This window comes from Phaseolus vulgaris, chromosome 2 (genome assembly GCF_000499845.2).
Source record: "Phaseolus vulgaris cultivar G19833 chromosome 2, P. vulgaris v2.0, whole genome shotgun sequence".
Taxonomy (NCBI): domain Eukaryota; kingdom Viridiplantae; phylum Streptophyta; class Magnoliopsida; order Fabales; family Fabaceae; genus Phaseolus; species Phaseolus vulgaris.
In genome coordinates, this window is record NC_023758.2 from 17,744,671 (window position 1) to 17,760,939 (window position 16,269).

Sequence of the window (16,269 nt, forward strand, 5' to 3'; positions counted from 1 at the left end):
GAATTGAGAAAAAACTTTGTGCATCGTGCAGGTAAAGAAAGCTAATGATTTTTAAGTCTTTTTAAGAAACTCTGATCTAACACTAATAAAAATCAGAACCACTTTATGATTTATACATGTTTTTGGTTTAACACGCGAACCAAAATTGTTGTTGGTTTCTTTTTTTTGTACACGCTCGAGACAAAAATGCATACGGAATCAATCACAAATAAATGCATATGCGCTTAAGTACTTTTTTGTCAAAAGTAGCATAATTAAACGATGTGTAAATTTCTCTACTTAGATAGGGTTTCAAACTTGTTTATCAACCATAATCAATGATATCTTGAGTACTTTAAAGATTATTGAACCATCGTTATTTTTTTTTTATATTTTTTTTTTGTTTTCACCATCACCACTCACTAACTATAGAATAATATTATTGTGCTTCCCAATAATCTCGTAAATTGGAAAGAAAAAAAGCAACTTGTTCAAATAAATTATCATAAATCATATTTTTTTAAATAAATTTCTAGCACAAGATCATATAAAATCAAATCAAATATTTGACTAAAGGGGGGAAAAAAAATAAAAAATCCTTGTATATAACACGATCACGACATCTCCTAAAACATCTGGACAACACAAGATAACACAAAACACGAATTCTAAAGAATATCAGTTAGAAAGTAGATTAGATAAGTTTAGTTTGAGTTTGAAAAAAAAAGAAACAAAATAAAAAAAAGAAACAAAATAAAAGAAAAGTCCCAAAACAGTGTAATAATTTGAAGAGGAAGATGATGTGTTAGGAGAAAAAGAGAAAGAGAAAAGAAAAGAAAAGAAAAGAAAAAAAATCGTTGGAAGGCGTTGAGTCCTCTGGTATGCGTGATACCTTTCTTGGCGCACCTGCACTGAGTCACAAAAAAAGTAATAATAAAGAAAAGAAAAGAAAAAAAATAGAAAGCCGAAATAGGTGCATGTCGTGGTTTCCCTCTCCATAAAACAAAAAGGAAAAGACTGCAAAGCGTTTTAACTGGTAGGCTAGCCAATAGCCAAGGCAACCCAACCCACGTGCTCTCTCTCTTTCTATCTTGGTTCTATCAGGAAATCAAGCCAGAAACGGTGTCGTTTTCTCGGAACGTTACATCGCGCTGCGTGCGGCTGCGGTGGTAGGAGAGAAAGAGAGAGAGAGGGTTGTGATGTGGAAACGTTGATCCCAAATGCACCCGTACAACCGGCTACCGAGCAGCGGGCACTCCACACCGTCGCCGCCCCCGTCTCCGCTCCGGTCGCCGAGACTCCGCCACGGGCGGTCCAAGACCGGGCGGTTCTCTCCGAACCGGGGGAGCGGTCGGACCGCAGCGCAGCGGCTCAGCTGGATGTTTCTATCGGTCCTGCTCCGACGACAAGGCGTTTTCCTCTTCGCTCCTCTCATATACATCTCCGGCATGCTGCTGTACATGGGGACCGCGTCCTTCGACGTCGTTCCGGTCATCAAGCACCGTCCTGCGCCCGGCTCTGTCTACCGTAGTCCTCAGCTCTACGCCAAGGTTCACCTCGAAATGGATTCCGACAATTCCTCCGCCGATGCGGTTCGATTCATTTTCAAATCTCTCTATATTTTATTTTTCCCCGGATTTCGGTGATTTGTGATTTGTCAGGTTATTCGGATGGAGTTCGTTTTATTTTATTTTATTTCTTTGTTTGGAATCGAGTTTCGACTTGTTGCCTTTTCTAATGTAGGTTTAGCCTTTGCATTTTGCGTCTGGATTTGTTGTTTGGTTTTGCATCTTGCATTCGAATGTAATTAAATTGCTTCTGGAAGTGCTTTTGTGCTTTGTGATGCGTTTAATAGTCAGATTGTTTGGCAGGTCTAAATCCAGAGGCTAGGGTAATGTGAGTGATCCATTGGCCAAATGCTTTACAACTGCATGATTGCAGATTTTGAATAGAGAAAATTGGTTCTAACGGTCAAAGGAGCTCGTTGAGTTATCTGTGAGAGTGTTGGGGGTTATATCGTTTTAGGAGTTTTGTTGTCCGACACTGTATTAGTTCTGCTGCATAATATGTCAATTTGACCTAACGTATTCTTTTTGAAAACAAACTAATCTTGACACCCGACTTCCAAGGGATTCCTTTGGGATGTTAATAATCATTTCCAAAATAAAGAAAAGGGATTCCTTTGTTGATATGCTTATGAATTCGTTCATTCATTTGGACAGAATTTCACTTTTGGTGGTAATATTTTGTGAAAGGCAGTCTGCAATGTTTAGGCTCATACTTCCGTGGTTTGAGAAGATATCAACTGACCAATAAGCTAGGAGAGGAGTGAGCTTAATATTGTTAGGATTTAATGTTTGTAATATTGGTCCCAAAATTTTCTTCTAAATTTTTTAAACCTTTCTGGACTGCTGGAGGCTAAAATTACAAGTGTTTTATGAATATGTTTTAGTTCTTGTAAGGACAATTTCTTTTTGTCTTTTATAATGATCATTCACGATATTTGATTCTGTGCATGGATCTTTCTTTTCTAATTATTATACTTGCAAAATTTGGGTCGTTTTGTGGTTTCTTCCACAGTACTTTACAAATCTTTATACTTTCCTGGTTTGATTTGTTTTTTGGTTCTAGATGGACACGTTCAGTGACAAGCTCTTAAATTTCCTTTCAGATATCAACAATATGGAAGACTCCCTATAAAGGTGGTGAGTGGAATCCATGTCTGAACAGATCTTGTGAAGGTATAAGTGATGACAGTAAATTTTGATTATGGACAGTAAATGATGACATTTTCCTTTTTATCTTATTTTTTTGTTTTGGTGTATAATTTGTTAGTGCTTTTGGTACCATTGGTTTTTTATTCCTTGTTGATACTCATTTAGTTCCTTTGGTTGCAATTTAATGTTTGCATTTTTTAGGATATCTCTTGTTAGAGGTATGACATAAAGCCATCCATGACATGGCATGCGAGTCCATCTAGTCTTGATGTTGAGGGCCACCTATATATGTCTAGACTTGCAAACTTCATGCTTCAGATGCCCCAGTCCTAGGTTTGAGGGTGTGTTAAGTTGCCTTACATTTAGCTCAGAAAATGGCCAAAATACTCCTTACAAGGTTTCGGGAAATCCTTCTCCTTGAGTTGGCCTTGCGAGTTGAGTTAGGTCCAATTTATTTCTAGTATGGTTTCAATCCACTATTATCAGATTGTCTAGAGTTTTACCCTTGCTGCTCCTATTCTTCTCATAAAAGTTGAATTTAAGTGCGAGGTAGGTGATCATCATGTAGTTATCCTTGCTTTAAGCTTATTGGCTCTCTCTTGTCTGAAGGGCATGTTTGAAATATAATATAAAACATTGACTAGTCTTCACCAGCTTAGGCTTCTGTGAATGATGGTTCATGACATCATTTTACATCAAAACTATGTTTCTGTCATCTCTTGGGTGTTCTGCTCCAGTTGTTTCAACTGTCACATTCTTGCTCTTCCTGTTATTTGGAGATTGGAAGCCATGCTACATTCTTGAGTCTTATAAAGCTTTTTTTTTTTCATGTATAATAGCCTTTTCTGTTTTGAAGTCCTTATCCTTGTATTTTTTTCTTATCTCTAATAATTTTTCCTTTTCTATCTAAAGAACAAATATTGGGAAGTAAAATCTTTTATTGAAGCAGAGTTGCCTTTAATTTATAAAGTGAACCATTCTTGTCAGAATTCCTCTGATGGTGTTGCTCATTGCTGTCTGTGTGCTGAATCATGTCTGTATCTTCTGCAGTGTACTGTGTTGGATTAACTATGGATTTACATTTCTTATATTATTGATAGGCCTACCTGAATCAAATGGATACATATACGTGGAGGCTAATGGTGGCTTAAATCAGCAGAGGACATCCGTAAGTGTTTTCTGTACATTCTGTTTTTCCTTATATTCAAAGTGTGCTTGACGTGCTTTTACTCAACTCATATTTTGTGAATGATAACAATTTTTTACAGATATGCAATGCGGTTGCAGTGGCTGGCTATCTCAATGCTACGCTTGTGATCCCCAACTTTCATTATCATAGCATATGGAAAGATCCCAGGTTAGTTATGCTATCGATTAAGTTTTTCTGAACTTGAAAAATCTAGTGTTTTATGATGGCCTAAGATTAATACCTCTTAGACTTATGTTATGTGTATTTTTCTCATGCTATTGTTAAAAAAAATTAAAAAATAAAATTGTTTTTAGAGAGATATGGGGAACCACAACTACTAGAGAATAACACATCCTCCAAAACAGGAAAAGTGGAAAACTTATATCCAAGAGATATTATAAATTTATAATAAAGTTGGATGCACTTAATTTGTATTGTGAAAAAACGATTACCAAAGTGTCTGAGAGATTGTTATTTTAAACTGCTAGCTAAAGATTTTCTTTCATGTCAATTAAGTTGTAGAAACATTTAAGTGGTGAAATCTTAATATCTTTGTTAATGGTTGTCTTTTAATAAATGAAACGTCCTTTTCCAGTTTTGAATATGGATATTAGTAAGCTGTTTTGTTAAATGGAATATTATGCATTTATAGTAGTACTTTATAATAAACTTGATTGCAGTCAGTTTCTTGATGCTTTTATGATGATCAGGGTATTCATTTTGAAACAGTCTAAACTTATATATATGTAATGCTTTGTGTTTCCAGCAAATTCAGGGACATTTATGATGAAGATTTTTTTCTGAATGTCTTGAAAAATGATGTGCGAGTGGTTGACAAGATTCCCGAGTATCTAATGGAAAGATTTGGCAGCAACATGACAAACGTTCACAATTTCAGGATCAAGGCATGGTCATCTATTCAGTATTACAGAGATGTGGTACTCCCTAAGTTACTTGAAGAAAAGTGAGTATATGATGCTTGTTATATAAATTATTTCCTTATTCTCATTGATATGGGTAGTTATTTTTAAACATTTTGGAGTAATTGTTAGTTGTCCAAGGTAAACCAGAATATAAAGTTGTTCATAATGTTGCCTCTTTTCCATTGTATGATATAATATTTGGCTTCATTCGCAGCTAGGAATTATGACTATGTTTTGAGCTGATGTTCTTTCATTGTTTTCTGTCAAGGAAAGTTAGGTAAAGGGCCCATATATTTGGGTATCACTAGCAAATTTTTTTACTAACTATATTTTCCTCCTTGCCAGTTATCTGTTTGGATTAGTGTTATGAGAGGAAGTGTCTTATATTATATGACTTAACTACTACAATGATGTTCAATCTTTACTTGATTTGGTTGGGACATATCAAACAATAGATAATTTTTTACTGTAAAATTGTTATCATCAAAATATGTTTATTGTCTTGATATAAGGAGGCTTGGATATTAAATTGAATTTTATTCGTGCAGGGTTATAAGGATATCACCTTTTGCAAACAGATTGTCATTTGATGCTCCTCCAGTTGTCCAGAGGCTTAGATGCTTAGCAAATTATGAGGCTTTACGGTTTTCAAGTCCTATATTGTCCATAGGTGAATCTTTGGTTGAAAGAATGAGAAAACACAGTGCCATTAATGGTGGTAAATATGTCTCCGTACATCTTCGTTTTGAAGAGGTTTGTTTTGATCAGATATGAATGTTATTAATTATGAAGGTTACATGTTAACCTTTGTTGCAACTGATGCGCATTCTTTCCATGGGCAGGATATGGTTGCTTTCTCTTGTTGTGTTTTTGACGGTGGCAAACAGGAGAGAGAAGACATGATTGCGGCTAGAGAAAGAGGTTGGAAAGGGAAATTTACAAAACCTGGACGAGTTATACGTCCAGGAGCAATCAGGATCAATGGGAAGTGTCCCCTTACCCCATTAGAGGTAATAGTCTGCTTAAAGCTCTAATGATTTTAGCCAGTGCGAAGAGGAATAAATGTTCAGGGAGTGCTTCTTTCATTTGGGAAGTTGTTTGTCTAGCCTGAAATTTCCAAATTTCTTACAGTGCTCCTTATGCAGCAAACTTGTTTATGTCTTTTTCTAATTCATTTGTTTATAATCCATGCCTCCATCCTTTTCTTCAGGTTGGCCTTATGCTGAGGGGAATGGGTTTCACGAAGAACACGTCTATCTTTTTGGCATCTGGGAAAATATATAATGCTGAAAAAACTATGGCCCCTCTACTCCAAATGTTTCCTAATTTACATACTAAGGAGACCCTGGCTGCTGAAGAGGAGCTTGCTCCATTTAAGGTTTACATTTGAACTCTTGTGTTATTTCACCACTTCATTGGTTAAGTGCTATGATTTTGACTATAGTTACTTCTTCTAGAATTATTCTTCCAGGATGGCTGCTATAGATTACACTGTTTGTCTTCACAGTGAGGTGTTTGTCACAACTCAGGGGGGCAACTTCCCTCATTTTCTTCTGGGTCACCGAAGATACTTGTATGGTGGACATGCTAAGACAATTAGACCTGATAAGCGGAAGCTGGCATTACTATTTGATAATCCCAATATAGGGTATGTTTTGTTATTCAGTTCAATTTTTTGAGGATACAATAAATTAGATGCGTTCCCCGCACAGAAAAAATTCCCCCTTCCCCTTCCCCTTTGTTTTGTTGATATTGAAAGTAATTATATTTACAATTTTGGGAGAAGTGACATAAGACAAGGTTCTTTTGAAGAAAATATCCTTTTATTATATTGAACTGGAGAAAATTTACTTGGAAAACTATTTGGTAAATTAGGCTACTGAGCTATCCTTTATACAAGAATTGTGCTACTTTATGCAACTCTTGTATGCCAAAATGTACTCGTGCTCCAATTAACCGAGTCTAAGGAAAATGTTGAGAGACAGGAAGCTTTGCTAATTGGATTGCATTTCTGTTTTAGTTTTGTTTTTGAAGAACCATAGGGCTTGGCTATTCTGCTATTAATTTCTTAGGAGTTAGGACACGGTAAAGAATTCTGATTGTGTTCAATGAGGTTTGTAGGTCAGTAAAATTGTTGAAGATTTTTTTCTTAACAGAAAGTATCTAAATACCCCATCTATTTTCATTGGTTTCCAGATGGAAAAGTCTTAAGCGTCAACTGCTGAGCATGAGGTGGCATAGCGATTCGAAGGGGGTTGAGCTCAAAAGACCGAATGATTCTATATACAGCTTTCCATGCCCAGATTGTATGTGCCGTGCCAATAGAACGGATGATTCAAGATCTGCATCGGCAACTTGATATACTCAGAATTCGATGGGTGTTTCCGCAACCTACAATTTTGTGAGCCAGCCTTGCTGCTAACTGTATTTCTGATATTGTGATTGTTTCATTTTTTTACCCTTACCATATGGTGGGAGGGCACACTCCGTTTTCGTGGGTCAAAGGATTTTGTTGAAGGTCTCTTTGATCTGATTATATATTTGGATTGAATTTCAAGGGAGTGGCATCTTTTTTGTACATGATGCCAATTGAGAAGAGAGAATGGCAAGCGTTCCTTTGCAGGAAACTCACCCAGAACATTGACAGAGCTGTTTCATATAGGAATGAGCACGAGCACCTGCCCTGTGGAACAAGTTGTTTAAAGAGCCAGAGGACAAGTTAGTGTCCTTCACACCCTGCCTGTACATTACCTGGAGTACGATCGATATTCATGTGTCAAGGCTGTAGCATGCTCTCTGTACATTTAACTAAATTCAGGGTGTCCCGCCATACTATTTTATTCTCCCGTTTTAGATTTTTTTCCCACTTTTTCACTTTATCCCGCCATGCTATTAATTTTGTATTTTCTTTACCCTCATATTGAGGCCCCCATTGTTAGCAAGTAGGTTTGTATGGCTGGTTGTACGAATTTCTTATTCTTTTTCATTGGTGCCCCATTGTTTTAGTGATGATACCAGTGAATGTAATTAGTTCACTATTCATATTCACACATCTGCTGCACTTCCTTATAATCACACAACTTAACATGTCAAAAATATTTCTCATCTTGCTTCACAATGAATGCCTTTTACTCTACTGTATGCTCTAAAATTACGCAGAATCTGATTGGATGCAAACTTAAAAGAGGTTTAAGGAGTTATTCTTAAGGCTTTATATTTTTACTACATACACTCTGTTTATAAATAATCTCTTTAAAACCAGACAAACAATCTAGTTCTGTACTAATAACCTACGCCCCATTTATTGAAGAAATAACTATCAAGGGCCATATTAATAATACATGTAATACAATATTCTCCTTACAAAGCATGATAACAAAATTTCAATCAATCACAAATAAAAACATAAGAGAGGACAAACATAAGAAGAGAGGGTTAAATTGTGTTTTAAAACTTTTGAAATTTTGTTTGATAAACAAGCAAAGTGAATGTTAAAGTAGATGAATTGTCAAAAGCTTTTCTCAAGAGATTGTCTTTGATAAGAAATGTGGGATGCAACTTAGAGTTTGATAAATAACTTTCCAAAATTTGTCTTGCAAATATTTTCTTTTAAAATTAGTTATAGCTAAATAACATTCAAGCTAAAGTGATAGGGGAAAGAATAATTTACATTATGTTTTTACATTGATTCATCTCTTAACAAAGATTATTCCAAATTCACAGTCAACTAATTAAGTTTATCTAGGTAGACTACAACTTTAAGATAAAAATGAGTTTTATTTGAACCTCAATCACTCTTGACTAAAATTGAGTATTATTGGGATCACAACACTCATGATTAAAACTAAGTATTATTTAGATCGCTCATTATTTGGATTGCAGTTACTCCTCAATAAACAATATTATTTGGACAACAATCACTCTTGACTAAGAAGTATTTTATGGAACATAGTCACTATTGGTTAAGCATACAATATTATTTGGGACACAACAACTCTTGATTAAACTACTCATTGTTATTTTAAATGTAGCCACCCTGGATAAATCACTAAGTATTATTTGGAATCACAACCACTTCTGACTAAACCATTAGGATGTTTATAAAGAATGTGATTAAAAAGATCACATGTTCGCTCATTAAAAGAAAGGTAGTGTCTTATGACATATACAAAGGTTAACACTCTTTTAGATTGCTAATGAACACACACAATGTTCTTTGTCAAAACTAGTAGGCTTGGAAACTTAAAATCTTGCCTACATTTTTGTATCAAGATTTTCGTTATCGTCAACTTTTCTTTTTTAAAAATATATTCATAAAACTTGAGAATAAAATATTTGTTAGACATCTTTTGTAGTTGTTGTGACAGTTTTTAGAAAAGTATTTTTTTTCTAGCATCTTCTTACATTCAATCTTGGAGAGACATTAAATGTAAGGTGTACATCCTTAAACGTAGTTCTCCTCTTCAAGCAACATCCCAAAGTTGACAGGTTAAACATGCCTTAGTTAAAGAGCTTTCTCCAAACTACATAAAAGAATGTGACCGGACAAGGCAAATAGCCTTTCTAGACTTACCTTCAGCTCGTGTAAGATGCTTGATGCGTGGAACAACTTTAGCATGTCTTTCAAGAGATCTTTGATGTAAAAATGGACTCTCAAAATGTTTTTTTTTAAAGATGTTCTCTACAAACATATAATAAGTATAATGAATATTTTGTGAAGAATGTTATCTTTAAAACCATGTTCATATTGTCTGATTAAAGCTTATACTTATTATGCAAAATAAGGAGAACACATGTTTATTGATCACCAGTCAAAGCACTTGTGTGTGTCATTATTTGATGCTAAGTAAATACTTTTATGTGTTAACAAAACAATTTCATGATTTATACTTTATTTTTTAAGAATTTAATCAAAAATCAAACAAAGGGTTTATTGAACTAGGATCTAACAATCTTCCCTTTTTATTGTGCTTAAAACAATAAAGTTTTAAAACACATAGTTTTTTCAAAAACAAACATCAACATATCAAGCTTTCTCAACTTCATTTTCTTCTTCACGAAACCCATTCAAAACATATAAAATATATATTATAACATAAGTTTGAATGGATTTCAAATTTTTATTACACTGAACTCCATTAGGTTAGATTATATAAGGGAAATATGATCTTTAAGCATAAGCATTTTATTATAGGATGCAGTGTTTGAAACAATAATTCCACAAAATTTGGACTTTATGCTCGAGTCTATTACAAAATTTGTACAAGGAAAGTAAATTTCTTCTGTTACACGAGTTTCCCATTGACTTAAGTTCTATTCTTTCTTCCATTGATTTAAGCTCCTCTTTAGCTTAACATCTTTGTTCCTTTTTAAATTTTATAACTTTATCCACCTTAAGGATAATAAAAAAGATGACCTTGGACCAAAGAATGAATGCTTTCTCTAGCATGACCACAATTTTCTTCTTCCATAGGATCTAAGGAACTTGAATATTCTTCTTCCTCTTTGAAGGATACTTGTTGTGTTTTATGATTGTCTGATAAATTTTAGTTCTACAAATTTAATTCAACAATTAATACTACACATGCAATCACATCATCTGGTAAAATGTCTTAAGAAGTATTTAATCAAAACATCTTACTATATAAACAATTTATTGTTGTTTGAGGGTGTATCGTCTATAGGGGGGGTTATGCATGTGGTTAGGCATAGAATGTGGACCTTTCATTGTATGTGTGTAGCATCCACGGTTGAAGGTTGATATCTTTTTTGTTACTTTTTATTGTTCACCGTACTTGCAATAAGAATTATGAACTCTATGGTACCCAGATTTCCTTGGGTCCTTTCTTATTAGTTATAAATGATTGCTTCTTATGTTTACAATAGACACTTGGATGTCTAAATTTACTACATTGAGAGCAAACAACCTGATTGGGCCTCGTCATAACCTTAACATGTTGATAAGTGCCATAATTCAGTAATATTTCATGTTGATAAGTGTCCCTCAAATGAAGCAAGACCATCTACAATTGTAGATGAGGATTTTCAACATAGAGTTGCATGAGTTGCTAAGAAGAGATGATTGAGCACAAAACATGGTTTTATCTTTCTAGTTATTTCCTTTCAGTTTGTTTAATTTACTTATTTTTTTAGTTGTTTAATTTTCATATATTTTTAGTTTTATTTTATTTTTTGAGTTGTTTTTCTAATTTTATTTTTTTCTTAAATGTTATTGTGAGAACTGGAATATTAATTTGAACTGTGGGAAAACTATTATTCAGATTTTGTGTTTAAAGATTAGAACAGTGAAATGATATAGACATGGGTTGGAAATAGGGGTGGCAATGCGGGTTGACCCGCCCCGCATAGCCCGCCCCACATAAGGGTTGGTTCGCATAAGAAATATTTTTTTTAAAAAAAATTTAAATAAAAATTTTGATTTTTATTTATTTAGATACATTAGGTAAATGGTATTATATTATTATTTTCATGAGACATGCGTAGTAAGATGTTATTAAAATTTTTGAAATGTGAAATATGAAGCTACATGAAGAAAATATGGGGGTGTAAAAAAAGATTTATACATTTTAAAGTTATGTGGGCCAACCCGCCCCGCACTTGGCCCGCGTGGGCTACAGGTTATGCGAGACGGGCCTAAGTGGGCCAGCAGGTTGACATAAGCAACCTGCCCTGCGTTTTTTTAGTGGGCCGCGGGCCAGCCTGCACTCCTTTCCCACCCCTAGTTGGAAAAGCAAATGTGTTGAATCCATATTCAAATTTAGTTGAGATTGTGGTACATGAAAATTTAACGGGATGATTGGTTAGAATAGAGAATGACAAGCAATAAGCAATTAAACTAATTATGTCAAGTGAGTGTGTGTGAATCTTAAATAGTTTGAGAGTTTCGCCGATGAATTGACAATTGTGGTTGCTTGATTTTTTATTTTATGTTACATCATAAAAGAACATGAAAAGGGTTAAGGCATTTGTATTATATCTTTGTGATATCCCTTTCTGAGCCAATAATATTTTTGTTATTATTATTGCATCCTGAACCTTAACTGATATATTTCCTACCTATTAGCATGTTTAAGAAAGGAGAATATAGATGCAATTTATATATAGAAAAGGGGATGGTTGGATTTAGTTGTTTTAAAGTTTAAATAATTTATTTGGTTGGAAATAGGAATAATATATTTCTATTATCATTAATTGAAAAAATATACAAAAAAAGAAGAAGAGAAGAAAAGAAAAAAGTGTTAGAATGGATGACTTTAAACTAGAGAGGGGTGAATTGTTTAAAGAGGGTTTTCGCAAACTTTTAAGTCAAGAATGAAATTATCTCAAGAAACAATTGATAAGGAATCTAGTTTACCAAAACAGCAAGCAAAAACAGCAGTACCAGAAAAACAATCGGTTGTTTATACCAGCAAACAAATATCAAAACTGAATTTAAAGAGATTAAGGATAGAGAGAATGCACACAGATGTTTATACTGGTTCACTCTAAACCCAGAGCTACATCCAGTCTTCTCAGAAACCACTGAGGAAATCTACTAAGCAACCACACCTTGATCACTTACACCACAACCAAGAAAGTGACCTTGATCCCCTCAAGATACACACTTCTCTTGGCCAACACACCAACACTAAGATTGTTGATCTTGATCCCCTCAAGAACACACAACAAATCTCAGCAAACACACAAACGAAACTTGTTCAACAGAGTACAAGGATTACACTTGTTACAGAAGATAGTCTGAAATCAATACAGGCCAAAATCCTATTCCACACACTTTGATCAATCACAAACTCTAGGCAATCTCAACTCTTTGAAAAACTCAAAAACTGTATTCAAAATCTTGTTACTCAAATCTGTTTTTCTGAATTTATTCAAAGATATAGTTTGTTATCAAATCTTAACAAACTCTTAATTGCATTTAGTGATAGGTCAAAGCATTTAAAGACTGAAGCGTAAGCAGTTAAATCATTTAAAGCTCAGTCAAAGATAAAACAGTTTTTTTGTTATGGTACCAAAACAAATAATCGGTTGTTTCCTCGAATCAATCGGTTGTTTTGGTTTTAACAGCTCAACCATTTGAAAAACAGTTTTCAATCTTTTCTAAAAACATCTAAGTATAAACAATCAGTTGTTTTTAACTTAGTTTGAAAAACATTTTTCTTTCAAAAAGATTGAGAATGCCTATGCTTTGGATTCAATCAAGAGGTGAATTACATACACAATCTACCCCATATCCTAACTAAAACAGCACAGCAACAGCAAGCACAACCAAGGCTTCAACATCCTTCAACGGGTTTGGATTCTTCAAAGCTTGAACACCACTTGGTTCAACAAAAAGTTCATGTTGAAATCATGAATAAGTAAAGGAAATGGGAAAAAAAATATTAAAGTCAATTGGTGATTAGATAACACATAAGTACTATATTTGGATTGTAGATATGTTCTTCTTCTTTTAAATGTTCATTTTGTTGTCTGAAAAACCAATATTTTTTTGGAAGCCTAACCTCACTATAACCCTACAGAAGACCTTAAGATTCATGTTTTTAATGTGATTGTGATATGAAAATGAAATGAAAAGCAACTGTGATTTGTTATATTTAGTGGAAATAGAGAAAAACACTTACAAACGAGAATATAAGAAGAAATTCCTTAATAAATTGTCATTTCATTGTTTCAGTTGTTATCCTGCAAGTTGATTGTATCTATATCTTGTTGTTCTCGCTGATTGACTCTCCTGTCGGTTGACTAGGTTGAATGCCTCCTCCTGGATCTACCTCTTATGGAATCTGACCCACGTCTCCTTGTTGTGCTAGAATAAGGCTTCGTTGGGACAGAGAGCGCTACCTGTTGATTACACTCCAACGATCAAGTCAGCTAGGGCTCACCAAAAGTAACAATTATCAGTTTAGTGTGCAAAAACAACATACCTTTACTTGGAGACTCAATCTCCTTTTATCACCGCACATGCAACGTGCAACAGCTTTCCCTGGAGATAAGCAAATCTTAACTTAAAATAATCATATTAAAATTTTATTTCTAATAGAAACCACCTGCCACGGGCACCACTGATTTTCAGGTGCTAACCGCAGGCCCAGTTTCTGTTACCAATGCACCCCCTATCTTCTTAGGGTAAATAGCAACTATCCACATGCAACAAACATAAAACAAAAAAAATATTGACACGTAATAATAACAAATATACAAAATAATGACAAATCTTATATTCACCGCCTCATATATATCTATAAGCACGTGTACATAAAATTACTTCGCCCAACGACCTTACTATGCGCTTTGGGCCCATCCCTGGAAGGGGGTCATTTACGCACGTCTCACCCAGGCCCAAGAAAGTTGTTCTCCCACTCTACCCAAGAACCGAGCTATCACAAATTTATTATCGAGAACTGATCAGTACACAAACCCCCCAAGCTCGAGCTGAGATTAGCTAAGCAAAGAGTCTCCTAAGTATCTTTGGCAATTGATGTGACTATTTCTCAGGGGTAGGTGAGGCGCGGCGCACGAAGCATCTTTGAAGTGACATTCTACTACACACGATCCCACACGTACACGTGTCCTGGCATCAATGGTAGCAGAAATTCCATCATTTCGAATTCCCCCTTTTCCTCTTAAACCTCGTTTAGAAATGTTCTGTTATTTAAACCTTCAAAACTTACTCTCTTCTTAACTTATTACTCAGAGTTCTTCGCGCATTCCTTAAAGCTTATCTTATTCCAACCACAAGAAGGTATTCCTTTTTTTTCAACACCAGTTATTCATCTTTACAATCATATGCTCTGCCTGGGATTATTTTCTGATTTTATCTAGTCATATATATATGCTTGATGTTGATCACTCATATGCTTTCTTATGAACTTCTAAGTTTATGCTCACCTTGCCTGTTTCTCCGTTGTGCTGGGTTTGAGTTGTTTTTCGCCTTCTGCATGTGATTATGTTTAGAACCAACCATGGATTATAAGTCTTTATACCCTTGGGCACCGCCAAACCTCCTATCCGAAACATCTTCCTTCACTACCCATGAGAAAATCGTAAGCCTTAGGAAGAGTAAATGCCACTTCGGTAAGGAAAATGACTGGATTTACTTAGATCCTTGTAGGGTAGACGAGACCGTGTGTTGTGATGAATCTATATCCCCTAACAAACCTTTTTGTTATATCTATGCCACCGTTTTTAAAAGGGTTCTTCTTTGCCTTCCCTTATCCATTTTTGAAAAAGAGCTTTTAACCAAGCTCAACGTGACCCCTGTCCAGCTACATCCCAAAAGTTGGGCATTCGTCAGAGCCTTCTCCATCCTCTACGGCCAATTTGGCATCCCACCCTCTGTTGACGTGTTCCTTAACCTCTTTGAGGTGAAGAAACTAGGTCGTCAGCCATGGGTTTATGTAAATAGCGGCCCTGGAATGGAAAGGGAATTCTTACCCTTTTCCAATCATCCTATAAAATTTCAAAGGCCATTTCCTCAAGGTTCGTGCCAATAAGAAACATCCCGACCTTCTAGATGGGTTCCCTCTATACTGGACTCTAGAACCCAACTTCAGAGTTGCTCGGCGCTTAGACAACCTAGCTCCCGCTGACCAGGAGGTTTGCAAATTTTTATCAAGCCTCCCAGTTGCCTTCTATACCACTTACCTCCTGGCTAACGAGTTTGCCCAAATTCTTTAAAGAGTTACACTGGTACATTTTTCTCCTCTAACCTTAAAGAGTAAGATTTTTACTTATGAAACGTAAGCGATTCTTCTCGTGTCTTTTTTGCAGAGAGAATGTTGGCACGTTTCAACAAGGAAGACCTGTTGAAAGTAGCCACAAAGGCGAAGGCGGCCAACCCAATGCCACTGAAGGCAGTGGTCTCCCCAACCTCTTCTGAAGATGACGAAGACACTACCTCGGGCTTCGTAGTGGGAGAAACTGCACCGTCAGCCCGGTGCCCTTTCCCTCCCAGGGTCAGGCAACCTTAAACATTTCTCCTCCTCCGCAACCCTCAAATGTCCTTCCAGCCACTCTGTGCCATCTTGAAGGGGGTGTAGAGAGCTCAGGGAAGAAAGGCTTATGGGATCCTAGCGTTGACATCACCTCCTACCTGGAGGACTATTTGTTGCATCCTGAGGATAAGGAAAGAATGGTGGTTTATGGGGGTCATCATCTGTTGCAAGAGGCTATGAAGCAGTGTGGGCAAGCCTTGGCCACAAGCTTTTTTGCCGCAAAGAAACTGCAGAGTCAGGAAACCACCTTTGAACGGGTGAAACAAGATGTTCAACACAAAATGGTGAGCTTGCAACAAGAAGTTCAGAGCCTGCAAGCCTTCCATCAACAAACCGAGCAGCTCCTAGTAGCCAAAACCAAAGAAGCCGTCGAACAAGCGACTCGTCTAGCCGAGCAGAACGACCAACCATCCAACTTGCAACAAGAGGTTGTCCTGAAGGAC

The 16,269-nt window shown here is 35.8% G+C and overlaps 1 protein-coding gene across 2 annotated transcripts; it reads left to right on the forward strand.

The window, feature by feature from the left end:
- Window positions 1-761: 761 nt before the first annotated feature.
- LOC137810838 (protein ESMERALDA 1) lies at window positions 762-7,856 on the forward strand. Of its 2 annotated transcripts, XM_068612304.1 has the most exons (11): window positions 938-1,571; window positions 2,651-2,720; window positions 3,797-3,864; window positions 3,965-4,053; window positions 4,652-4,849; window positions 5,357-5,561; window positions 5,651-5,818; window positions 6,019-6,186; window positions 6,266-6,456; window positions 7,005-7,209; window positions 7,367-7,856. In XM_068612304.1, exons 1-10 carry the CDS (start codon window positions 1,200-1,202, stop codon window positions 7,165-7,167), a joined length of 1,692 nt encoding a protein of 563 aa, XP_068468405.1. In that variant the 5' UTR covers window positions 938-1,199; the 3' UTR covers window positions 7,168-7,209; window positions 7,367-7,856. The 2 variants fall into 2 exon arrangements, with proteins under 2 accessions (XP_068468406.1, XP_068468405.1); XM_068612305.1 differs by having other exon boundaries at window positions 762-1,571; window positions 7,005-7,856.
- The last annotated feature ends 8,413 nt before the right edge of the window (window positions 7,857-16,269 follow it).

Coding starts and splice junctions, on each gene's coding strand:
- LOC137810838 (XM_068612305.1), top strand. CDS start 1,200: ATGCACCCGTACAACCGGCTACCGAGCAGCGGGCACTCCACACCGTCG. Junction 1,572..2,650: donor ACAATTCCTCCGCCGATGCG/GTTCGATTCATT, acceptor ATTTCCTTTCAG/ATATCAACAATATGGAAGAC. Junction 4,054..4,651: donor AGCATATGGAAAGATCCCAG/GTTAGTTATGCT, acceptor TTGTGTTTCCAG/CAAATTCAGGGACATTTATG.